Here is a 25,669-nt window from a genome sequence, read left to right as displayed (position 1 = left end):
TAAAGTATGTCAGTGTAAACAATTGTGCAGAGAAACTCTGTCTTGCTTAACAGCTGCACAGTAAAACGTCCAGTGTTCATTCAACTCTAATAGAGAACATATGAGTCCATTTGGGACCATATGTAGGCTACTCAGGTTTGATTTAACACAGGACATTTGACTGTGCATGCATATTCATATAATATGAGAAAGCTCAATTGAACAAAGATTTTTTTTTATTGTTTCCTCATAGCCATTATTTGCATAATAAGATATGTAAATCAAGTGTAAGTAACTTTTATATCCAAAACAATTTATTCCCCAACGGTTACGAATTCGTATCCAGAATTGACCCATATTTTGCTAAGACTTTGGAAGATATTGGATTATTTAGTATGAAACCCTGTTTTTTCAATCATCTATTTCTGTTTTGCACGAGGGGGGAAGAAACGTGATGAAACCGGCTACAGACGGTAACTGCCCACACAGCGCAGGTGTCGCCCAGTTAGGACACCCACCGATGTTCTGCACATGCAAGAGTGAACGAAATATTCCAGTGATGCTTATATAATATAACGTTTACTCCGGCAAATCCGATGGCAAAGACTGGCAGCAGCTATGCACGTCTAAATGGGAGATCTTCACTGAGCGATGACACGGAGCGTATGCTGCCTGCGCGTGAGGATCTGCCATTGATTATCCAGCGGTGACTAAAATGGGAGCGCATCGCGGGGACCAGAGCGGAGCGCAGTCAATGGGAGGCTGAGGAGAGACCGGCTAGCTACCGAGAGCGGAGCGCCAACGGCCAAGACACCGCAGCCCACTGTGTTATTCGTTAAAAAAAAAATAATAAGGAAGGATGCTGCATTTTCGATTGTCAGCTAAAGGTAACACTGTAATTTCTTAACGCGAAATGTGTCGTTTTGTGGATATAGAATAAATCCAGTAGCATTTAAAGCGATTGATGTGTATGTGTCAGTGAACGTAGCCAACAACGGAATGTTGACGGGGTGGTAACTGTGTTTTTCATTTTTCCATACCAGCCTAAAATCCCAGGTCATCGACAGTTTGTTTCAAATTATAAACGGCAATTTCATTATTAAGCGCATTTGTCATGCCACATTAGCAAGGAGAGCAGAAAATGACTGCTTTTCAGTTGCATGGTAACATAACGGTTTAACCAATGCAGCTATGTAGGCTACATGAATAAAAGGTATCAAACGGTAGATTTCAGTTTCTATATATAGTACTCAGTGCACCAGCAGAGTAATTTTTAGCGCGAGAGTTAAGGCAGGGGTTAGTGATGTCTTCACTGAGACTAATCTAGAAGAACTTTCTGAAAGGATGCAAAAATAAACAAATAAATCCAAAAGAACTACCAAGATTACCTAATTAAGTGTTTAAGGCAGTCTGTGTTTACGCTCCTCCTGTCATAGATAAGCAAAGACTGTCGAATTCTACGGTTGCTCTTTGACTTTTGTTTTCTCCCACAGGCTGGAAATAGTCGGACTGGTAGTAAACAATCTGCAAAAGCGTTGTGGAAGAAAAGCCGAACAGCCTAAACCACTCCGCCCCCCACCCCCCGCCCATGTTACTTTCCCCACCTCATTACCCACAGCATGCCCACCTCCCTGGCCCCTGCTGTGGGCATTAACTACAGTGGCGTGCCCTGGGACCCAGGCTCCGCTCAGCACTACCCCTCGTCCATCGCTAACAGCGTGGTGAAGATGGCCCTGATCTCGGTCATCGTCTGCACCTCGCTGTTCGGCAACGTGGTGGTGCTGCTGGTGTTCCACCGCAAGCCGCACCTGCTCCACGTGGCCAACCGCTTCGTGCTCAACCTCCTGCTGGCCGACCTGCTGCAGACCGTGCTGGTGATGCCCTTCGCCATCGCCGCCACCGTTCCCCAGGTCTGGCCCCTGGACGCCCGGCTGTGCCAGGCCCTGGTGGTGCTCATGCACCTGTTCGCCTTCGCCGGGGTCAACACCATCATCGTGGTGTCCGTGGACCGCTACCTGGCGATCATCCACCCGCTGTCCTACCCCACCCGCATGACCCCGCACCTGGGCACCAACCTGATCGCCTGCACCTGGCTCCTCAGCGTCCTGCAGAGCACGCCGCCGCTCTACGGGTGGGGCGCCATCGACTTCGACCGCCGGCACAATGCCTGCGCCGTGGTGTGGTCCTCCAGCTCCTCCTACGCCGCCCTGGTGTCGGCCTTCTCCTTCTGGCTGCCCGTGGGCGTCATGCTGGCCTGCTATTGGATGGTGTTCCGCGCCGCCCGGAGGCAGAACGCCCTGGTTCACCCCATCCAGGCCGGCCACCAGCTGGACTCCCACCCCCCCTGCGCGCCCCCCCACCAGCAGCACCAGCAGCAGCAGCAGCCTCAGCCCCTTCCCGATGGCTCTCTCATGGCGGCTTACCCCAGCAGGGTGCGGGCCAGACGCTTCCACTACCACTGCAAGGCGGCCAGGGTGGTGTTCGTCATCATGGCCTCCTACATCCTCAGCATGGGCCCCTACAGCGTGCTGAGCACCGTGTCGGTCCGTTCGGCCGCCACGGTGCCCCCCTGGCTCTCCTCGCTGGCCCTCATCCTCTTCTTCTTCCAGTGCTGCGTCCACCCCTACATCTACGGCTACATGCACCGCAGCGTGCGCAAGGAGTTCCTGACACTCCTCTGCGGGCCCCTCTGCCGGCGCGGCCAGCCGCCCCGGAGCTCGGCGGTGGACAGCTGCTTCACCGTGACGGACGGGCGCTCGGGCCACCCGCACCCGCCGGGCGCCGCGGCCACAAGGGTCCACCCGCTGCAGACCTGGGAGGAGGGCACCACCTCCTCCTCCCCCACGGAGAGGAGGTCCCGGGACAGCCGCAAGGAGACCGCCTCCATCAGCCTCAGCTCGGAGAAGGAGCTCGTCGTCTACGGGAAGTGACCGTTGCCCTCGGGAGGTTCCAGTTTCGCTGGCTTTGTGGTGGACCAGGAACTCTTCTGTTTTGCAAAAGGGTAACAGTCAGTCGGGAAGAGGAGTTAGACCTGTCTGGCTAGCCTTGTGTGATCAAGTTTCACCCCGCTCTGCTCCAAGCCTGGATGACAGCACTGAATTTCAGTGTGAAAGGTTTGTTTCCAATCTCATCAACTCCGTGAAGGTGGCTCTAAGGTGAGAGTGGAGATTCAACACCAGTGGTTGAAACATAAGCTTATGAGTTAAGAAGAAGTGTATCAAACACACCAAAGCTCTGCAAAAAAAAACACCCTCTGAGAATCTGACCAATTTCCCTGGTGTGCCCATCACTCCAACAGTAAGTGCTGTCCTCAGACGGTAAGGTGAGGGTGTCTGGAGACCTTTTAGAGATGTGATCATCTGGCTTCTGACATTAAAGTCTGGAAAGTTAGGACAGTCGGAGAGCAGTTGTAGGCTGCAGAGCTCTTAGCCCTTTCCGATCAGAGGCCATACATTGCCTACAGGCAAGCGGGGAATATGAGCTCCAGTCCAGACAACTTCACTGAGAAATGACTGGCATTTGGCCTTTCCTTAGAGCATTACGTGGGTTATAATGTATGATTTGCCTGCAAAAAAATTCAAAGTTCTATGTGTAAAAGCGCACAATTTTTTTTCCTGTTTTTTTATATAACGGGAAAGATGAATGCTGGCGTGTTTTGTACATTTTTGGTAAGCCTATGCACATACTGAATAGAATTAATGTCATGCTGATCCTTCCCAATTGGTAAAAATAAAAATAACAGAAATCATGTAGGTGTTACGTTCCATGGGAATCAGATCATTGTCACATCAGATGAATAAGTATTTCCCCAGTTTACACAACACCATTGTTACAGAGGGCAGTCAGACTGTCAGCTCATATTTCATACTATAATTTTAATATCATTGCAAATGCAATTGAAGTGCAAAAACAGAGCTTGCACAATAGTATTCCAAAACAAAAAGATGCTCTGCATGGCAAAGCTTAAAGGAAAAATAATAATGAAACACAGCAGTCAAGCATCAATAGACACAGAGAGAACAATTCCCACTTAAGAGTGATTGGTACATCAAACCATACACTTTCCCTGGGTTGAATTTTTCAAACAAAAGTACAGTGAGTACCCATTAGACCTGAGTTGCAAAGGAAAACAGAAACAGCTTTAAGCACCATAGCGGCCCAGTACAGATTAACCAACTTCTGCAAAAAAAGATTACAACAGAAAGCCTTCAGAGATGTTGGTGTTTATTTTGAATGGATGGATTAATAAGAACCCCCGCTCCCAAGTTTCTCCCATATTGATGGAGGGAAAGACAATATATTGGGTGAAATGTGGTCATAAATTACTCAAAATACCATCCAAAGACTAAATGACAATGATAATAATTTTATTTGTGTTGAGACAAATTGACTAATGTTGCTGGATCTATGCTGTCCAGGATTGTAGGCAGATCTACAATATGTTCCACAGTGTGATGCACTATGGGATTGTACAATTCCCAGGATCCAGCCCCTTCGCATGTTCCGTTTTCTTTGTGAGCTGTGAATCCAGAATCGAGTCGTACTGGTTGTGACCTGGGTTAAGTGAGCGCCCCTCCTTCCAGGTAGAATCGTTTAATATTTCAGTCCATTCATAGCCTCAGGATTTATGCTGTGCCCAAGGGCCACACTTGAAAATTCTTCAGTGCCAAACCAACTCCTGACTGTACTGTACCTATTTCAAAGTGCCTCCTGAATGAGGTGTACAGTATCTGTCTTTGACCTTAATACCAGCTGAAGCCCCAGGACACTGCCAAAATTTATAGACGCCCCCCCCCCCCCTTGCCCCTTAGTTTTGGGGGGGAAGTGGGTATAATTAAATAATACATCCGTGGCATATTTGCCCACTTTCCGCAGGTTCACAAAAGAGCACAAAAATTCCCTCTGCTGCACTTTACTCTTCTCTGAGTGTGCTTTGAAAGCGCTGGATGAGCAACCCTCTCATCCTAATTTCAACACAGTACAAGAGGAGGCACAGCACATTCTGTATTCTGAGACCTAACAAACCTATTTGGAAGCGTGGTTGGCAGTTTACACATATTAATGGGGGGGGGGGGGCGGCGATTTTAAAAATCACTGAAAAATGAGTGTGTCACTCTTAATATTACCGTCTTTTGTGTAGTATACTGGTCAGGGGTGCCATGTTTAACATTTCAGTTTGGGTGTCTGTCAATGACATAATAATAATAATAATTCTTGAATGTCATAACTGAAGCAGATGTCTTTGTTACCCTAGATACAATGCTGCACAAATCCACTGATTTTGATGGCCAATTGCATGCTTTATGACTGTTCCGGGATGGATCAGTGGACCAGCTCTGTAGAAGTAGTCTACCTAGGGAACATACATTACTGTGCATACATGTTTTAGTTCCAGATTAACAGGTCAATTGTGACATGAAAGAAGACAGGGATTATGGTTCCGGAGTCCCCTCTTTGAAAAATAAAGATATCAATAAGGTTTTTTTAAAATTTTGTATATATAAATATATGAAGAATTACACACAGGTTTGATGTGGTACTGTAAAGGGTGCCCTTGTGAGATTCGCTTACTGAAACCTTGTATTTTAAGACCATGTTTCCTTGTCATTTGTTGAGTACACTTTTAGTTTATAGTATGTTTGAACAGTGATGGTCTGCCGTGAATCTTTTCTTGTCGAATAGAAAAATACCTTGTGCGATTTGTACATGCGCTGATTCAAAACTGCGTATGCTTTGTTCACAGAGGAATCACAACTGATCAAACTGATGAGAAATGGACGTTCACATTAAAACACAAGGTTCCATTTGAAACACTGGACAAACAGGCTTCTTGCATCTGAACAGTGTAGACAATCAAAAGATGATAATGGGAAATGGCCATTACTGGATAACCCATTTAGAACAGTGCTGTGTATTTTTTAAATCTGATTTTAGAATGTAAGTAAATAAACTGTAAGTTTAATTTACTATATAAATAGTTTATAATGTAATTATCCTTAGAATGTACTTTTTTTTTTTCTTTCCTCAATTTTCAACATGGTTCAGAGATGTTTATGTACATTTTATATAACTGAATAAACTATTTGTGAGACCGAATGAAATGTTGTTGGGAAATCCATTATTGCCAAGGGATTCAAAGAGCACTGGACGGGGAAAGATATTGATGGCCTGTTTTCAGAGTATGTTGTTGGTGCACTAGTTCACAAAGAGCACTCATCATTTCTCCCCTGATACTACGCAAGCACAGAATATGGTTAACAGGAAATATTAAGTTGGGGTCTAATGAAGTTACCAGTGAAGGAAACTCAATGGTATTTATCCAGGGATTCTCTCTGATTTGTAGATGAATGGTGGAATGGAAAGGACGAGGTTCATAACTCGCGAGTGTGCCGTTTTATTTATATTTTATGTAGATATTAAAGCAAAGTATAAATTCTGGAAGTTCCCACAGATTTGAAACAAAAGGCAATGACATAGTTCAATCTCTAAAAAAATAAACCGTACACAGCATTATGTACAGCATCCTTTTCCCTCGGGCACCCCACTCCCCAAACAAATAAGAACAAAAGAAAAACACCCACAATATTAAACAAAAATAAAAACCTTATCACGATTATTCAAGAAACCCCAATCAGGTTCAGTATTTCTTAGAAGTGCAGCAGAGAAATCTGTGGGAAAAGAATCGGAAAAGACTGCTGGGTTTAAAAGCATTGCATGATTTGGGGCCTTTTTAATTTCCCATTTAAAAACTGTAAATACATGACTGTCCTTCAAGTAAGTATGACTTACTTACTATATCTTTTTAAACAGAAAGAAAACAGCGATCAGACCTTATCAACAGCAAAGAAACTGGAAAATGAACAGAATACAAAAATGTTTTTTAAATGCCATTTCATTCACATTTGTTCTTTCAAATCAATGTTAAAGGTCAAAATTAATATACAATACAGCTAAGTATAGATTATCGTCAAAATCATTTTACCCATGTATTACATGGTTACAACAATGCCTATTTGCTAGCTGTTTCTGAGAATAAGTCATACTTAGCTGTACAGGGATATGCCAAGAGCAAAATGTAGCAAAAAACTGGCAAAAGAAGTACTCAATGTACTCCTTAGTAATAAAAAATGCACTGACAGATATCTTTGGAGTCATCACACAAGGTCCCCATCTCCTTCACTTTCAGTGCAGGTCATATCGATATCCGACATTAACAGCGGCAACAACAATTAGAACAGCAACCTAAGAGTAAAATATAAAAAAATACATTTATATTCTTCAACTTTCCTCCGAACGAGCAGGGGAGATAGAGGGGGCCCCCCTGTCTCTGTGCACATCTTACAGGAGTAGAGCGACGGCTTCTCACGGCGCTCAGAGCAGAGAGAGAGAGAGAGAGAGCTCAGGGGCGCCCCCATCGGCCCTCAGTCCACCTTCACCACGCTGTAGATTTTACTCACGAACCAGAAGCAGGCGAAAAACCCGATGGTACCTGAAAAACAGGACAGAGCGTAAGGATGGGGTGAGACACGGCGCGCCGAGGCCGCCCAAAAAAAACCTTCCGGATCTTTCCGCCGTCCCGCCCCGCTGATCCGCGGTAGCGACCGGATGGCGGGATGGTGAGACATGGCCGTACGGGGCTGCGTAATCGTAGGGCCAGAGGCAGGCGGGGGGATGATCAAACCTCCGCGTGTAGAGCATGCAAACCTAGCCTCGGTAAGGAGGCAGGGCCCGGTGAATGGATAAAAATAAATATCGCAGGCTCAAAGGACGGAAGCGCAGGGAGACAAATCCCATAATAAGGCCCTAAGTGACGTCTCAAGACGGGCCCGTTCATCCCGCTCACTTCCTGGAAAATTCCTCTCGCCGAGGCTCGTCATCCCGTGACGGATACCGCGGCAAAACCAATCTATTCCCAGATGAAATTACCGGCTGGGCGCTATTTCCGTGTCTGCATTTCCCTGGAACATCACAGCAGCTCCCCCCGCCCCCCCAACGCCCCCCCAACGCAGCTCCCCCCCGCCCCCCCAACGCCCCCCCAACGCAGCTCCCCGCCCCCACAACCCCCCCAACGCATTTATAAAGTGGATTTTTACAAGACACCCGAGAGAAAAGGGTCTAGCTCTTCCCAGAAGCCCAGTGAGACGGCCAGGCAGCGGGGACACAGAAGGGGCACTCTCAAACGGTTGGCTGAGGCACAACGGACCACACGGCTTCATTTCCAGAGAAGGGAGGATGGAAGAGGATGAACAGAAATAATAAAGAAAACGCGGGTCAGGACAGGGGAGGAATATGCACTGACACCTGCAAATGACAGTAAGATGGACCGTAGCGTTGCGGTTTCACTGTGTTTACGCTCAACTCAATGAACAGATATATTTTCTGTGACCTGCATCCTGATAAATGTTTAAATATGGAATCACAATTTTAAACGTTATATTTCAAAACAGCTACGTATAGACGTTTGTGCTTGAAACAAGATTTTTTCATCTGACCAGTCAAAGGAAAGCACATTAGGTCCATTAACAACAACTTAGCTTTTCAGTCATCTAGGGACTCACCTCAACCCCTTCCGCAACCCACAGTTTAGAAACCAACATCTTAGCAGTCCCTTGTGGGTTAAACTCCATTTCCCATCATTGTCAATTTCTAACCAGTACCAGCCTTCCAGAAAATTCCACTGCCCCTGATCCCAGATAGTTACTCCCTATGACGTGTGATTAACTCAAATGTCAAATGAACATGCATTTTTAATGTACTGTACAGTGGCGTCACTAGGGTTGGTGACACCCGGTGCGGTCAACCGTTGGGGTCACCCGATGTTGTCGACCGGGGGGGTGGGGGGAGGGAGGGGGGGTGCTGTTGGATGTTGCCGACCGGGGTCAAACAACAAAGCGCTTCTCGTCACATTAATACCGCTAATGAAATCAGCCGGCAGTAAACTGCATCGGGGAAATGAGCTGTTTCAACCCGTCGTATCACACAACACTGCACAAAAAATGTATTGCCAGTCATTTCGGTGTCACCCCCCTCTGATGGTGTCACCCGGTGCGGTCCGCACCCCCCCGGACCCCCCTAGTGACACCTCTGGTACCGTAAGTCTGCAAGTATGCAAATGTCTACTTGCATTGATGCAATAATATCTGTACATCTCTTCATAATATCTGTATGAAAACTCCAAAACAAGAACATTCCACAGTGAAATAACCCACCCAGAATTCTAGACATTGTTGAGGAAACATTCCAAACCGGAGCTATATTTATTGATAATAAGTCCATCATTATCCATCTGCTTCTTGTCAGCTAAACTACCCACACCATCAAAATGTCAAGATTTTTTATTAATGTGACATTTCAGCTTGCTTGAAAAAAAAAATGTGTCTGATAAAAGAGACTGACAAGAAAAGCGGGTTTTTTTTCCACGCCATGTTTCCACGGTTTCCGCATTGTAAGAATTTAGAAAGGTACAGGCGTGTGGCTTCAATAAGGGAGTAAATGGGGACTGGCTGATTACATATGCACTGGGGCTTTTGATCGTATTGTGTGGATAAAACAAGCTCGCATCTCCCTTTTGGTACGCATCTTTATATTTCAAGAGCCAGTGCTGGGAAGTTGCCATAACAGCCGTAGTCAGGGCTCCTGGTGGATCTATTATCCATGGCAACAAATAAAGTGGGCTTATTTATTTCCTTACCTATAGCAGAAAAAAGCTAACCATTAAGACCAAGCCCTTATCAGCCCTGCAAACTCATCAGGGGTTCAAAAGGTGACAAAGATGCGAGGGGGGGTTGCTCTTAATGGTCTACAAGAAAATACAAATAATTTGAAATCCACGCCTGCAAATCCATTATTAAAATACTTGGTAGATGTGTTAATCACCGCTGATGGCGTTAATTCTACTTGTTTAACGTGACTTGCGAAAGGCTAGCTAGCGTTGTCGTAAAATTTTGTGTTAACACATTACTACGGTTGCGGGCCAGGCACTCTTCACGGTAAGAAGAAATTTTAGGATAGCGCTTCCAATATTGCTTGTGTCGAAAGTGCTGCAATGGAAACAGCGATAGATTTACCCACGAGCCACATCTGTCCAAAATGTAAGCAAGTAAGGCAGTCTTCACGGTCGGGGAAAATTTTATGACAGTGTCACCCAGCAAGTGAACACCCCCCCCCCCCCCCAAATTTCAAAAACTCATCGGATCTACACGAATCACACAAATGACCTATTTTGGATTCAAAACGGCGAATTTCGGCTAAAAGCGACTAGCAGGTATGCCTTATGACAGCCTTGTGCAAAGGTGACCTTTCACACACAATCACCGCCTCGATGACCAGCGGCGCCTGCTCTTTTCAGTCCTGTAATGATCCTGTATCAGCAGTGCAATCAATTGCATCAGATTTGCTACAAGCTCGCTATTTAAAGCACACAGAAATACATTTTAAATGCATGTGTCCCAGTTCAGGCTCAGCCTGGCCACTCAAAGCTGTTACTTCACGAGAGCCAAAAAACCATGGAACGGAACTGAATCGATTTAGAGTGTTTGTGCGCCTCGCCAAAACTCACTGCAATTACCTCTGCAGTCTGCCAAGCTCAAACAGTCGTGTGTGTGTGTGTGCGTGCGTGTGTGCGTGTGAGTGTGTACAGGTGACCATACTGTATATACCATATGAGCCCATATCCCCACCTGTAGAAATTAAATTAAAAACCCCCTCTGGGAGAAATATAACAAGACCCAAACACAAACCTGCACATAAACAAACTGATTTTACATTTAAAGTGGGTTTTCCCCGAGATGACAGGAGGCCCACAGAGGAACCGCAGCTCTTAACCAGCTGCACAGGGGAAGAGTGCAGCCAGTGCGCCATCGCTGCGTAGCGTCATGGCGGTGTGGGCGTGCGCGCGCGTGTGTGTGTTGCATGTGCGTGTATACAGAGCCAGGGGACTCCCGGTAACTATCCTGCCTGTGCAAACACAGAATCCGGGAACACCCGCTGAGGCAGCAGCTGCGTGTGGCGTGACCCGGTAAGGGAGGAGCCGCGGCGGCCGCGTCAGGCGCCGGTCGCAGCGCTGTAGAGCGCCGCTAACCAGGCCGTTTAGCCTGGGAGGGGCCTGTACCCCCCCCCCACCCTCCTTTCCCGCCTCCACACCTGCAGACAGGGAGATAATTTGGCCCTTTCACCTGAGCGCGACGGAGACGCGAGCGCCAAACCCGCGCAGCCTGTCAGACGAGACGGGAAGAAAGCCGTCTCCCCCAGGCTCGTTAGAGCCACCTGCCCAACGCCGCACACACCTGTATAATTACCCAGAGAGAGGCAAAGGCCATTCTGCTGGGGGGGGCTCAATCTCATCTCCATCCACTCAATTCAGAAAATGAATTCTAATTCAACGGATTAATTCAAAAATCCACACGGAGCCTTATGGGTATTTTTCAATTCATGAACCGCATTTAAATTAATGCGCTTAAACCCCCGCCCTGATTGGATTGCGGACAGGAATTTTCCCAGCATGTCCAACATCAGGCCAGTTCATCTCAGCATCGGGTTGCTGAACACAACCAGAAGGGGCTTTCTCACTGGGAGCAAACTGAAAGGCTTGCCGGACACACGTCTACCGAGCGATGCAGCGCTCAAGTAAAAACGGATGACATTCTGGAATCTTCCTCCACAATGATCCAACATCCCCCTGTCTGATGCACTGTACGTGGAGCAGCATAACACTCCAACACAGCCATCAGCGGGCTGCTCAAACACTTTGTTGTACGTCGCTCTGGATAAGAGCGTCTGCCAAATGCCTGTAATGTAAATCCCGCGGGCACAAGCAGAGGTTCAATGGGTGCCGTCACGGGTTACAAGACAATGTTTTATTTGTTCTGAAACCGACCCGTTCACATCAAAGCAAATGAGATGACACATTGTTTAAGTTACCATTACAATGACTCTCTCCACTTCCTCGTTTACAGTTACATCCTTGCTGGTTGCAATACAATATAGCAAACACAGACAGAAGTAGTAGTGATAGCAAGATTCTTACAACAGTACAACAGTATTGCTAATAAAAGCAAGGCTTCGTACACGTAATTGGAACCGAAGATTCAGACCTTGGAGCCTTTCTTTGGTGCTTCAGCGCCCGGTACACAGAGCGTAGGCTAAGCATAGTTACTCAATGACCTCCATTTCCCATCGTTTCTCACTTTCACCCGCCTTTTCCATGAACGGCATGCGCAACTAGAAGAGCCGCCGTCACTGCTGATTCAGAGACAGAACACAGATCACAGAGAGAGCAGTTCTTCTGGGGAGCGACACCAGCTATGGTAGTGTCGGATCATCTAAGGACGATTAAATCGTTATACCGCACGAGCCCGGCCGGAGACCCAGGGCAGGCGCTCGGGCGGAGCTGCCACTCACCGGTGAAGAGGAAGAATATGAGCACCATGATCAGGGTGTAGCCGAAGTAGAGGATGGTGCTGGCGGCGCCGATGATCTGCAGCTTGGAGAAGAAGTAGTGCACGGCGTAGACGAACAGATACACCGCCGTGAAGCCGCTGGTCAAGAACGACCTCCACCACCAGTGGTAGTCCTGAGGGGCCCCGGCAGAGAGAGGGGTTAGAGGGTGGAGCTCAGCACTTCATCACGAACTGCCAAACCGCTTCCACCACTGCGCTAAGAAGCGTCATGTGCACTGACAGGAAATATTCACAGGATTAGCGACCATGCTCAATGCAAGGCTCAGTGGCTTCTTATGCTTAACGGATGACTCCTAATGCTTTATCCTTTGTATTCCGTCATCAGTGTGGCCCACCGAGGGGACAGTGACGTACTGCTGCGTTTCACAAGAGCACAGGTGTTCCCTCACCTCAGCACACAGGTGAAAGTAGCACAGCAGGATGGTGGCCTCGGAGCAGGTGATGAGGAGGATGATGAAGACCAGGAACAGGAAGCCGAACATGTAGTACATCTGATGGGACCTGGGCGTGGGGACGGGGGAGTGACAGTTAAAAATGATGTTTGAAGCACTGCATTCCTCTGCTTATGATGCTGTGGATCTCATAAGACAGCAGAGATGGTAGCTCATACCAGGATATCCGTAAGGTACGGTCGTTAGGGAACTGCACTTGTAGGTTAAAACTCCAGGTGGAGCAACTGTGAGCAAGGTTGAGCAAAGGTACTTAACCAAAACTGCTTCAGTTAAATATTCAGCATTATTGGACGTAAAGAATGCAGTCTGCCTAAGCTCTGGAGGAGAGTCTGCTTAATGATTAATTGTGAAATGCAGTTGTCCTGGTGTGTCTATTCTTAAAAACAAGAGGCAGAGTTCAAAAGTAAGAAGTTAAAGCTGTTACATACTGTTATGTAAAGGCACAATGTAAAAGTCTTGGTTCGTTTTCAAAAGAACCCACTACTGTGATGTTTTCCAAATGTAGGCACAAATTGCATTTAGAAAACAGTTCCACAATCATGGAGCATACATAGCAAATAAAGGATCTCAGTCTGTTTAAATTAGGCAATTTCTCATTACCACCAGGAGTCCCTCACCTTTTGAGCACTGTGATCAAATTGGCACATGCTACCAACTGTAGGAGGGCCCTTTTGCAGACTGCAGCTAAGGCAGGGGTATCCAATCTTATCCGAAAAAGGGCTGGTGTGGGTACAGGTTTTTGTTTTAGCCCAGCACTAAGACACCTGATTCTACTTCTAAAGGACCAGAATGAGAACCATGGTTATTAGTTCAGTAGTTGAATCAGGTGTCTTAGTGCTGGGCTAAGACAAAAACCTGGTCCTTCAGTGGCCCTTTTCTGATATGATTGGAGAGCCCTGATCTAAGGGCTCAAATGTATAATTGCTATAATCATAACCAATGGGACAGGCCACACCCACCATATGCTGTTGAGGATGAAGAAGAGTTGGATGAAGATGCAGCCGAAGGGCAGGATGCCACCCATTACGATCCCAGGGATGGGTTTGGTAAAGAAGGACTGCTCGGGGATCTGGCGAGGGATCTGATTGGTCCGCACCGGGTGCTCGATGGCCTGGAGGTAAAACACACACACACAACAGAGTTCAGGGACGGGTCAGTGCGTTGACGCCCGCCACAGAATCTGACATCACCTCTGGAGAGGCAATAAGAATGCAGTCCCTTTCATGGGACTGGGGCCTTGGTACCTACAGTAGCTCTGTGGGCTAATCATGCGTCTTGTTGACCAGAGTGGCAGGCAAGGGCCGAAATTCTAAATCGCAACAAGCACAGATAAAAGATGTGCAAAAACCAAAACAAAAGAAAAACCGACTGGGACAGATCTGCTGTGGGTTTCAAACTGCAGCCAACTGTACAACGCAAGCTACAATTAGCGCCTGATGTCACCTTCCGAAGCAGGCATTCACATGCTCACTGACGTGAGCTCTGCAACACCTGTACCACATGACCAGGCAGGGCTGTCATTCCTAACCAGGGAGAACACAGAGGCTAAATCTGCCTAAGTCACAGGGTTATTTATGAACATCTGAAGTATGGTACGAATCATGACGTCTAACTTGTTGCACATAATTTTATTGAAGGTGCAGCCCAACGAGGCTAATTATAAGCTCTCAACATTACATCTAAACCAAAGAGAAAAGACACACCACCAATAATCATTTGAGTTGAGCAAACAAAATTGCAGTGATGCATCGGCCAACTATGGACCAAAAATAACACAACTAGTTGGTTATGCTCTTGTACTAAAGGCAGAAACTCTGGTGATTTTCAAGACTAGGCTTGATATGGTGTTAGATACTGTCTAGTCTGTAGGTAATCAGAGCACTAATATACAGTCAGGAAAATTGTTGGGCTGAATGGCCTGTTCTCATCACTATGTTATGTTATGTTATGTTAAATTATTATTTCAAAGTGTATCCTTCTTCTCAGTTGTACTGGGTCAGAAAGTTCTGTCAGATTTAGCAGAAGGTCAAAGTGTGTCAGACAGAATGTAGGGCTAAAATCAGCCTTGACCATAGAGAGGGAATTTACACACGACACACAGCCAAGGTCAGGATTGACTCTCGTGTACTCATAAGCAGTTTATTTGTAATCCAATGCCTTTCTGTTATCTGTGATATATGAACTGTCTATTATGTCATTTGTATGTGAAGGTCAATGATAAAAAGTCAGTCACCTGCTTCTTGAAGCCAAAGTAGGCCCCGGTGAAGGTCAGCGGCACGGAGATGCCGAACCACAGCGCCAGGATGGCCACCAGCGTTCCGAAGGGGATGGCCGCCGACGACCCCTCCACCCACAGGATCAGGTTCATGAGGAAGAAATCGGCGAATATCACCCTGGGGAGAGAGGCGACCACAACACCGCACGTTCAGCTATCAGCCGCCAACGACCGCCTCCCCCTCCCCCCCCCCCAGAGAGAACAGAAACGGGGGACGACGTACCCCGGACACAGCAGCGCGGTCAGCAAGACGTTGGTTTTCCACTTCTCTCCGCCGAAAGCTGGGGGCACACGGAGGAAGAGGGTTTTAGGTGAAAAGATTTGACATACCTTCGGTCATACAGTGTATCTGGACACCCCTTGGTCTGGGGCTGTTTTTCATGGTTTGAGCTAGACCCCTTAGTTCCAGTGAAGGCAACTCTTAATGCAATGGCATTCTAGACTATACTGCGTTTCCAACTTTGTGGCAACAGTTTGGGGAAGGCCCTTTCCTGTTTCAGCATTACAATGGCACCAAGCACACAGCGAAGTCCATATAGAAATGATTACGTTGAGATCGGTGTGGAAGAACTTGTCTGGCCTGCACAGAGCCCTGACCTCAGCCCAATCCAACACATTTGGGATCCATTGGAAAGCCAACTGTGAGCCAGACCTAATCGCCCAATCAGTGCCCAACCTCACCAATGCTCTTCTGGCTGAATGGAAGCAAATTCCTGCAGCAATTCCTCCAACATCTAGTATAAAGCCTTCCCAGAAGAGTAGAAGTTGTTATAGCAGCATTAATGTGGACCATCTCCATATTAATGTGCATAATTTTGGATGAGATGTTGGATGTCAGGTATCCACATATTCTTGGCCATGTAGTGTACATAGCATTGCATCATTTAGCGGATGTGCTTATCCAGAGCAAATTACAATAGAGGAGAAACAGAAGCATATTCACAGTGCTGGAAGACCAAGCTAGTGACACTCACTGCTCTAAGAACGTTATCAGCCAGGTCTGCTAGCATTGTGAATGCACTTCTGCTTCTCCTCTACTATAAGACACTCTGAATAAGCACTAATGTTGAAGCAGACTTGAGAAGCATCCTATCTAATGTTGAAGCAGACTAGAGAACCATATATCTAATGTTGAAGCAGACTTGAAATGCATCTAACTAATGTTGAAGCAGCACTTGAGACCTACTTCTTCAGACTGCACCTTGGGGTCCCTCCTATTCTCAGCCCACCCCGTAGCATTCCAGTACCTTTTCTACCAATTTAGGTTATGGAATTTTTATGGTTTTATGTTTTTCTTCTTAGGGCTTGCTATGTATGTAATCTGTATGTATTTCTTTTAAATATTTTGGTACAAAAGGTTAGAATGCTAGGCAGTGGGGTCAGGATAGGAGGGGGACACAAGGTGCAGCCTGAAGAGGTAGGTCTCAAGTGCTGCTGCAACATTAGATACAGTAGATGCTTCTCAAATCTGCGTCAACATTAGACAGATAATGACGTAAACATTAAATACATAACATCTAGGGGTGTTCTGTAATGAAACCAAATAAAGCATTTGAGAGAGAAGCTGAGTGAACAGCCCTTTTGGTGCAAATTCAGAAACTACAATGATTTACTTTGACCGATTTTCTGGAAAGAAATTCTTCTTTCATATGATTTTATATTTTGTATTTGTCAGAAGTGTTTTACCAATAGAATAGAACAATAGAATTTGTCTCCTATTCTCAGGGAGCTGCAAGACTGTTGTCAAATCTTACTGGCACCTACAGAGTTAGTATTTCAAAAAGGCATTTGATCTAGGTCTGCACAACCCAATCGTACATGGCATCCATACACGCTCACCAAGAACTCTTTGAATTGTCATGCATTCTCGAGATAACTCTTTGTGAAAATTTCAGGAGTCCAGTCAAAAGCCACTAGGACTCCTGAAATGGGCTGCAGCTGTAAAATCTGTTAATCTCAGCTTGGGTGTGAAGCACACTCACTCTTGTACACGTGGGCAGACACATAGCCCGCTGGGGTGCCCAGCAGTACCCACAAGACGACTGCACATGTCATCAGAGCCCCGCGATTGGCTGGAGACAAGAAACCCAGGCAGGCCAGAACTGGAAGGTGAGAATATCATCATCATCATCATCAACATCATAACCATCATAAACATCATATTTGCAGCGATAATTAGTCAAGTGGAATGACACAGTGAAGTTTGGACTGGTGTCTAGTAAAGATGAGGTTTTCCTTTTTTTTTTTTATTAAAAGAAGATTTGAGACACAAAATAAACAGCAAACTAAGTTGTCTGTTTTGTACTTTTACTTGAAAAAGCTTGTGAAATTACTTCAATTCAACTTTATTTGTACAGTACTTTTAACAAGGACACTGTAACAAAGCGGCTTTACAGTGGAATTGGGCAAAAAAATTAACTTCTAACAGTGAAAGAAAGCCATTCCTATGAGTAAAAGAACATTGTGTGTGTGTGTGTGTGCATGTGAGACTGGGGAGTGGGGTGGCCATTGCAAAGTACTCACACAGAGTAATGAAAGTCATGATGGAGATCTGAACTCCCTGCCCAAGGAAGACAGACAACAACATGCCCATCCTGGGAGGCCTGAAGACATCCCCGTGAACCTGCTTCCACCCAGACTCCTCCTGTGCTTCTTCCTGCAGGAAAGACACCACATAGCCAATCAGCTGCCAGGGACACGATCACATGACGAGTAACATCAACAGAACACCACTTTAGACAATCACCAACTAGAGAACACCCAGTAATGTGGCACCATCTAGCCAATCACCAACAAGATTTTCACACGCGTGGGAATACACAGCCGTTCACTGTAAAATCTGGTGTGGTGTGTAAGTCCATATTCTTGGCATAATTCAAAGTTACAAAGAGAGTGAGTAGCCAAAAACATAATTTAAAAAAAACAATCAGTAAGTTAGTGAAGTATTTCTCATTCCAACAACAGATGTAGTGGCACAACTTTACACCAGATTTCACCGTATCAATTTCATCAATATGGTCAGTCAGAGGGTGGCACAGATGAGTCAGAAGATCTCCCACCATCACCCACCAAATTGCCAAGGTTAAAGGGTAACTTCACCATGTAATTACATTTCATCACGTTGTTCCTTGCTTTATAAGATCAGAAATTAGGTAGACATATTGAAAAGCAAGGAATTGTTTTTTTCAGCACAGACTCAATTTCCTTCCAGTTTTTTTTTTTTTCCCCCCCCAAAGTTTTCATGCAACATTCCCCTTCTACAACTGACTTTTGTTCCACTAATCTCCATAGGGGTCTTACAAACACATCCAGGTTGACCTCTTGGAACATTACAGCCATTTATTTCTGACTGAAATACTAACGTAATTATAAAATTTCTGTTTAATCCAAACATTCTCCATTTCATTTTCTTCCTATCAAAGTCAACAGAAACGCATTATGAAGCTTGTAGTACCCTGTCTGTATATTCAAGCAAGGTTAGCAGGCTGCTAAAATAAAAATTCTTAAAAGATTTCAAGATTTTCAATATTTTACATTACATATTAAAATTAAAAAGTCATCTAGGCGTATAATGACAAGACTACATCCAGTTAGTTAAGCATTTGGTGTTGGAATGTATCTGTTTAGCAGATCGAGAATGTTTTTAAGGACAGAGCAAAACAACATGATTTAAAGATGCAATTAGCAAAACGGTGAGAAGGGGAGATGTAGCAACGTGTTCCAGGATTTTTATGACTGAAAGTAAATTATGAAGCCACAGAGGGATTTCAATGCCTAGATATACAGTATGCTTGTGTTCCTAGTTACAAATAAAGTGCTTTTCAATTAAGAACCATTAACTATGGTAAAGCTAAGGAGAAGTTACCCTTTAAGCACCACTCACAAGATGTCTGCGCTCATTTTACCAGCTTACATAGGAAATAAAGGCATTCTTGGGCTGTGGCGGTATCTTTACCAAGTCTGCCTGTGAATATTACAACACAAGTTTACAATCCTCGGCAATACTAGAAAGATCCAAGAACGAGAGCACAAAAACATTCTTCCACAACATATTACATTGACATTACATAAAAAAATCACATTGAAGCGGCTCTGCATTTTAAAACTGAACAATAAAACAAACTCTTCTAAAATTATTTTTTGGTTGCATAACCAACAGGCATCAGTCTCCTATGCATGCATTTAGCCAGATCCCCCTCTCGTTCTCTCTCTGATTCATTAATGCTGCAGCTCTGGGAACCGCAAGCACAAAGGAGCAGGGGTTGAGCGGGTTTCTGACTATTTTCACCAAAATCTTACACAATAACATCTTTAAAAATATAAATGGTGCGAGCCAAGAAAGCCATCTGCACACAATTTTGGGACCGTGGCTATTATTGGAGCAATAGTGCGTTGTTGCGAGGAGGCTGCTCTGGATCCATTCACTGGGAGGAGTAAGGCAGAGTAACGAGCAGCTAAGAAGCGAAAGGGATTTGCCACCCTTGAAAGGAGCAGTTTCATCTCTTCCCTTGAACAGCCATTAAATTCAAATGAGGAAACATAAGGAACAGTGTAAACATACTGTTCCATGGCTTCACATTTAGCAGCTTTAATTATACATTTTCTTAAGCAGTGAAAAGGTGTCGTGCCTGCTGCAGATGGTAGCTGATTGATGGGGGGGCGGGCGTTACCTGGTCCACCTGGTTGTACCGGGCGATGTCCTTGTGAAGCGTCCGCAGAAGGATCATGGCCACCATGCCAGACAGGAAGAGCACGATGACCAAGGAGTTCATTATACTTAACAAAACCACAAAGCAAACAGCCTTTTAGCATCCGCAGAAGAACAAATAGCCTGGCACCCAAACACTTAGCCATGCTGCTAGCAACCGAGCAATGACTAAAAGGTCTAAAAATGGTCCTCTGAGCTTTATGGCTCAGTAAGACAATAATGAAGAGAAGAGGCTTTCTGTGGTGAAAACATCATGACTCTTTTGAGAGGTCTCACACATTCCAGGAAAAAGCAGCGATGTGTGTTAACCAATCAGCATGCCCAACCACTTATTGGCTGAATACTGCCAATAGGTTTCAATATGAGCAAAATAAATAAATAGAAAGCAACAAAGTCAAGGTCAAGGTACAAGGTAATACAATGTGTTATAATGCAGTGCCCTTCCAAAATGAGAATGATCCATTTTTTTCCTTTTTACATCATCTAGCAAAAGCATGTCTTACCTGAACCACTGAATGTTGGTGTGAGGCATGGAGATCAAAATGTAGTCCCACCTGGAGGCCCATTTGATGTTATTGTTTTTCTGTGAGAGGGGAGAACGCTTATTAACATATCACTGCTGTATAATGTACCCATCAGCTACTGCCGAGGCAAATCTGCACTGAACACAACGCACAGAAACACATAGGCGCATAATATACTATTTTGTCTTTTTAATACAGCCAAAACAACCATTAAAACTTACCTCAAAGGTGATGGAGTAGGTGTAGGTGAGATCCAGGTTGCCTTTGAAATCTCCAGGGACCTCCATGGGGGGTCCATCACATGTTGGGCTGTCTTTGTTAATGTGCTTGATGCTGCCAACCCAGACAAGACGTGCTACACATGAGGCACATGCTACATGCTCTTAATATCCAGCCTAACCTACATTTTCATGCATTAACATTTGTAAACTTGTCTGTATTTATAGTTGTGTTGACTGATTTTTGCCCTCTTCTGGTGAAATGTAGAACTACAATCACAAGGGTCTCGTACTTTGAAGACGTCAGCCTCATAAATAGGCCATATTTAAATTAGCCAAATTTTATACATTATGATTAGTTCACAAAACATTCACAAAAAATGCACACATACATCCAATATTAATGCATTGTGTCTAAAAGATATGCAAAACAAATACAAAAGTACACTTGAAAGGGGAAGGGTTCTTCAAATACTCAGAAGACCAGCCCCCCCCCCCCCCCACGGGCTCTCTGTGATACCTTTTGGGCAGTAGCGTAGCTGCCACTAACCGTGCCCCCCTCCAGCCCTCATCCTCCCCGCTGTGATAGGTTATAACGATGTCCACATGATTGAAGACGTAGAAAGTGTTCTTCTTGTTAAACTGGGCCTGCAAAACACCAAACAAGCCCCCCCTCCCAGTCAGAGCCAATCAAATTCCGCAAATTCACCCATACTGCCAACATACCCGTCCCTCACAATTCACTCATTCTGCAAATTCATCTACTCCACCCAATTCACTCATTCTGCAAATTCATCTACTCCACTCAATTCACCCATTCTGCAAATTCATCTACTCCATTCAATTCACCCATTCTGTAAATTCATCTACTCCACCCAATTCACCCATTCTGCAAATTCATCTAATGCACCCAATTCACCCACTCTGCATATTAATCTACTCCACCCCATAAACCCATTCTGTAAATTCATCTAATCCACCCAATTCACCCATTCTGCAAAATCATCTACTGCACCCAATTCACCCACTCTGCATATTAATCTACTCCACCCAATTCACCCATTCTGTAAATTCATCTACTCCACCCAAATCACCCATTCTGTAGATTCACCTACTCCACCCATTTCACCCATTCTGTAAATTCATCTACTCCACCCAATTCACCCATTCTGTAAATTCACCTACTCCACCCATTTCACCCATTCTGTAAATTCATCTACTCCACCCAATTCACCCATTCTGTAAGTTTCACTCCCCCTTCACCATCTGTAGAGTCACCTATCCACCATTTCTTACCCATCTGGGCTAAATTCTCAGACTCCACCCATCACCATTTGTAAATTCACTACTCCACCTTTACATGTTTATAATTTAAGACCATTTTAAGGACACCTAGTCCATAGTTTTCTCCTTCCAGCTGGGCCAAAGTTCGTCAGAAGCTCCTCACTATGAACATAACAAGCCAGCAATGTTTAAATTAAACCAACAGAAACACCCCATCCTGGCCAATTTTCAACAATTAATAACCAAAGCAAACCATAACTCACCAATCCAGCACAATGTTAACATTAATATCCAACAGAACACCATAATCCAGCACAATGTTAACATTAATATCCAACAGAACACCATAATCCAGCACAATGTTAACATTAATATCCAACAGAACACCATAATCCAGCACAATGTTAACATTAATATCCAACTGAACACCATAATCCAGCACAATGTTAACATTAATATCCAACAGAACACCATAATGCCAAGCACAACTGTATAACATGTACAATTAATATCCAACAGAACACCACAATCCAGCACAATGTTAACATTAATATCCAACAGAACACCATAATCCAGCACAATGTTAACATTAATAACCAACAGAACAAGAGGTCAGATCTGAGGAACCCTGAACCCACTCACACTGATGACGCAGGTGTCTTTCGGGTGGCCTTCTGGAGTCACGAAGCAGCCAATGGGGAAGCCGGGGTTGCAGTACTTCTGATCGACCTCCACGTCATAGCACCACGTGACGGGCATGTTGTCAACGATCCTAGAACGAAATCAGGGGTTCTCAGTTCAGCAAGGCCCGCAGGCACGCCATGCCTGACAAAGGCGACGATGAAAAAGGAGGAAGTGCATCTGTGGATAAGGCGACTGAGCAGCAAACCCGAGGGCCAAAAACCTATTCAACCTGCTCCAGCACAACGTGCCCACACACCTAGCCCCCTGGCAGCTGACAGAAAGGAAACCACAAAAACCCTGCACATACCATGGCCCCCAGGGTTTGCGACAACACCATGCATTCCGAAAGCCATTAGTCTACAGCATGTAGCACTGTTCAAATCTGAACAACTGAAAAGGCCAGCACTCTTGCCACTTAATGACATGAAGCAGCTCCTACAACCTGGAAAATAAGCACACCCAGCATTAGAAAATATAAATATTTTGTCCATATGAACAAACTGGGGACAGAAGCCACAACCTGTCAATGTTGGGGGGACCCCTCAAAAACTGAAGCCAATAATAGATATTCTGTTTGTAAAACAGGAATTCCCATGGAAAAGACTGCAATGTACTGATCCACAATTTATCTTAACTCACCAGTGATGTTGGTAGTTTAGCTGGATTCCATTCTTTAGAAATTCCAGTTTTGCCTGATCGTCCTTTCTTGTAGTATCATATGACTTGGTACAGACCTTCTGACATGTCTTCTGTTTCATGAATGAAAACTTTAATGGGGAAAAAATGACAGAACATTTCAACATTGTTTCATGTTTTTTTTTTCCTGCAGTGCTGTTTTAAACCTCAGCTCCAATTTCCTAATCTTAGTGAGTGTCTTTATGAAGGTCGATATTTTAACGCTGTTCACATTGAAAGCCTGCCCAATAAAGACTAAGAACACAACAGCCATTCATCCAAAATCTCTGCTCAGAACGTTTAGCTTGTCATTTGTGACACATTGGCAAAAAAAAATGATGGAGAAACAAAAGAATAAACACTAGGTCAGGAGGGAAGAAACTGGAATAACCAGTCAAACCACAGACACAGTTCAGACATCAATAAGTAACTAACGACATTTACACTTACGGTGGCCCAAGCACATTAAGGCAAAATGTAGTATTATTGTGTTTTAATGTATGTTTCAGACATGAGCAGAAAATAAACTCCTACCTTATACGGCGATGACTCAATTCTCTCTCCAAACAGCACCTGGCCAAGGTTTTCCGATGGTCTCTTCTCCTGATCATCTTGGCAAAAATCAAACCTTAAGAGAAAGACAGACCAGAATACAAATAGAGGACAGCGTTAATCTTTGCTTAACACTATGGGTTATATATTTGAAGTCAGGATCTAAGACCAGCTGCCATGCTCTCTAATTAATCGCTCATTAATCAACCATCAAAAAAGTGCACTAGAAAATAATGAGAAAGGCAACCATGTCCGTACTTACACATCATATTCATAAGGCAACACGGACTCCACAGAGTCAAGGCGATTCACAAACAGCTGAATCTGGGCCTGAGAAAAAGCACAGAGGAATTCAGGGTAGCCTAAATTTAAAATGAGTCAAGACATTGTGGCAACAGCTTACGCGAAAAGGATGGTACATATTTGCACAGCTGCTTGTACCATTTGTACTTAAATTGTAATATTTGCGTAACAGCACCACACTCAGCAGGAACAATGCAGGCCTAATATTCATCCATACAATTTATAAGAGTAGTAAAAATAAAAACTGGACAGAAACTGCATGAATGCACAATATCCAAGAAGTAAGATAACGTATGTGATATTGCATGAATGGGAATTTGTCATATTTCTGTTAAATAACTAAATTACATTTACAGAGGAATTAGCCTACTGCGACACATATAAGACAATAAATCAGGAACTGCGAAAAACACATAGGTCAGTGCCAAATATGCTGTGTCATAAAAATAAAAAAATAAAAGAATTTGGGATGAAGTAATCAAAAAACGATAGCCTATACAATTATTGATGTAATGTACAACCAGCTACTGATCTTGCCTTAGTGCAGAATCTCTAAAAATTATCCTTATCCAACGCAGCTAACGTCATCTACTAGGCTATAACTAAAGCTACTAACATTATAAGACACTGTAGTTAACAACTCTTTACCTGATAAATATATAGTGGACAAGCTACCCAGTTACCACTAGGTCTTTATAGCATAATTAGCAGTATGAATCCTAAACCGGTTTAAATTAATACTAGACTAGCGTGACAGCAGCCAAATTATGATGACTACAACAGTAATACTTACAACAGTAACTATAACAAGAAAAAACGTAACGACGACAGTAATTGATCAGCTAGCTAGTCTTCGTGTAGGTGAAGACTGGTCACCTGGATAGAACACCTGCTGCCTGGCTACCCTTGTCTTGGTAATTCACTTAACAGTAGCTAGCACATTAACAGTTGCTGTATTAGACAGAAGGCTACAACAGATAATAACTAGGTAGATGTCAAAACCACGTTGAAGTTGCTATCCATCATCAATGAAAAACACATTAGATTCCAAGGAACCAAACTGTTACCTGGCAGTCGTCGCCGCTATCCTTTCCCTCTTCGCAAAAGCTTACCGGGGCCAAACCCGGAAGATAGAACCCAGAGCTATAACTGCATGAAATTAACGTGTACAAAAGTCCTAAACCTACAACTAACTGCATCTTCACTGTCGTGTAGCTAGCTAGGGAACTACACAACGTCTCAGTTCTATATTGTTAGGACTTTACTCTAGGATTCCAGTGTTGTAGCCCGAGAGGAATCGCTGGCTAACTAGCTGCTACCAAACAGTCAGCATCAGCTTCGATACTCATCACCGTGTAAACTTCGGTTGCCTACTGACGTTGGAAGTATGGTTGTCATCATGTCACTACCACTCGGCCTGCTGGGTAAGCTTTCTGAGTGGAGCGGTTTCCACTTACAGCAGTGAACGGCAACCACCACACCCCCAAATAAAGTTATCAGTGCCAAAAGAATAGTTTATGAAAATGACAATAAACAATGGTGAACTGAGGGGACGTA

General features: G+C 44.6%; 2 protein-coding genes across 3 annotated transcripts; one reads left to right on the top strand and one right to left on the bottom strand.

Annotated features, from left to right (window-relative positions):
* Positions 1–236: 236 nt before the first annotated feature.
* gpr101 (G protein-coupled receptor 101) lies at positions 237–6,065 on the top strand. Its single transcript, XM_064329170.1, has 2 exons — positions 237–866; positions 1,473–6,065. The coding sequence occupies exon 2, from the start codon at positions 1,599–1,601 to the stop codon at positions 2,907–2,909; it is 1,311 nt and encodes a 436-aa protein (XP_064185240.1). The 5' UTR covers positions 237–866; positions 1,473–1,598; the 3' UTR covers positions 2,910–6,065.
* A 292-nt stretch (positions 6,066–6,357) lies between these two features.
* LOC135251583 (transmembrane 9 superfamily member 2-like) lies at positions 6,358–25,525 on the bottom strand. 2 transcript variants are annotated; one of them, XM_064329168.1, is made up of 18 exons: positions 25,180–25,525; positions 24,072–24,139; positions 23,792–23,885; positions 23,222–23,349; positions 22,541–22,670; positions 21,135–21,262; positions 20,618–20,729; positions 20,376–20,455; positions 19,835–19,940; positions 19,078–19,128; positions 17,688–17,820; positions 17,147–17,266; positions 15,388–15,445; positions 15,123–15,282; positions 13,849–14,000; positions 12,827–12,938; positions 12,379–12,550; positions 6,358–7,468 (listed from the first exon to the last, which is right to left on the bottom strand). In XM_064329168.1, the coding sequence occupies exons 1-18, from the start codon at positions 25,309–25,311 to the stop codon at positions 7,401–7,403; spliced, it is 2,004 nt and encodes a 667-aa protein (XP_064185238.1). In that variant the 5' UTR covers positions 25,312–25,525; the 3' UTR covers positions 6,358–7,400. The 2 variants fall into 2 exon arrangements, with proteins under 2 accessions (XP_064185238.1, XP_064185239.1); XM_064329169.1 differs by lacking the exon at positions 19,078–19,128 and having other exon boundaries at positions 25,180–25,524.
* Positions 25,526–25,669: the final 144 nt, after the last annotated feature.

This window comes from Anguilla rostrata, chromosome 3 (genome assembly GCF_018555375.3).
Source record: "Anguilla rostrata isolate EN2019 chromosome 3, ASM1855537v3, whole genome shotgun sequence".
Classification (NCBI taxonomy): Eukaryota; Metazoa; Chordata; class Actinopteri; order Anguilliformes; family Anguillidae; genus Anguilla; species Anguilla rostrata.
This window is presented reverse-complemented; position numbering and strand designations above follow the sequence as displayed.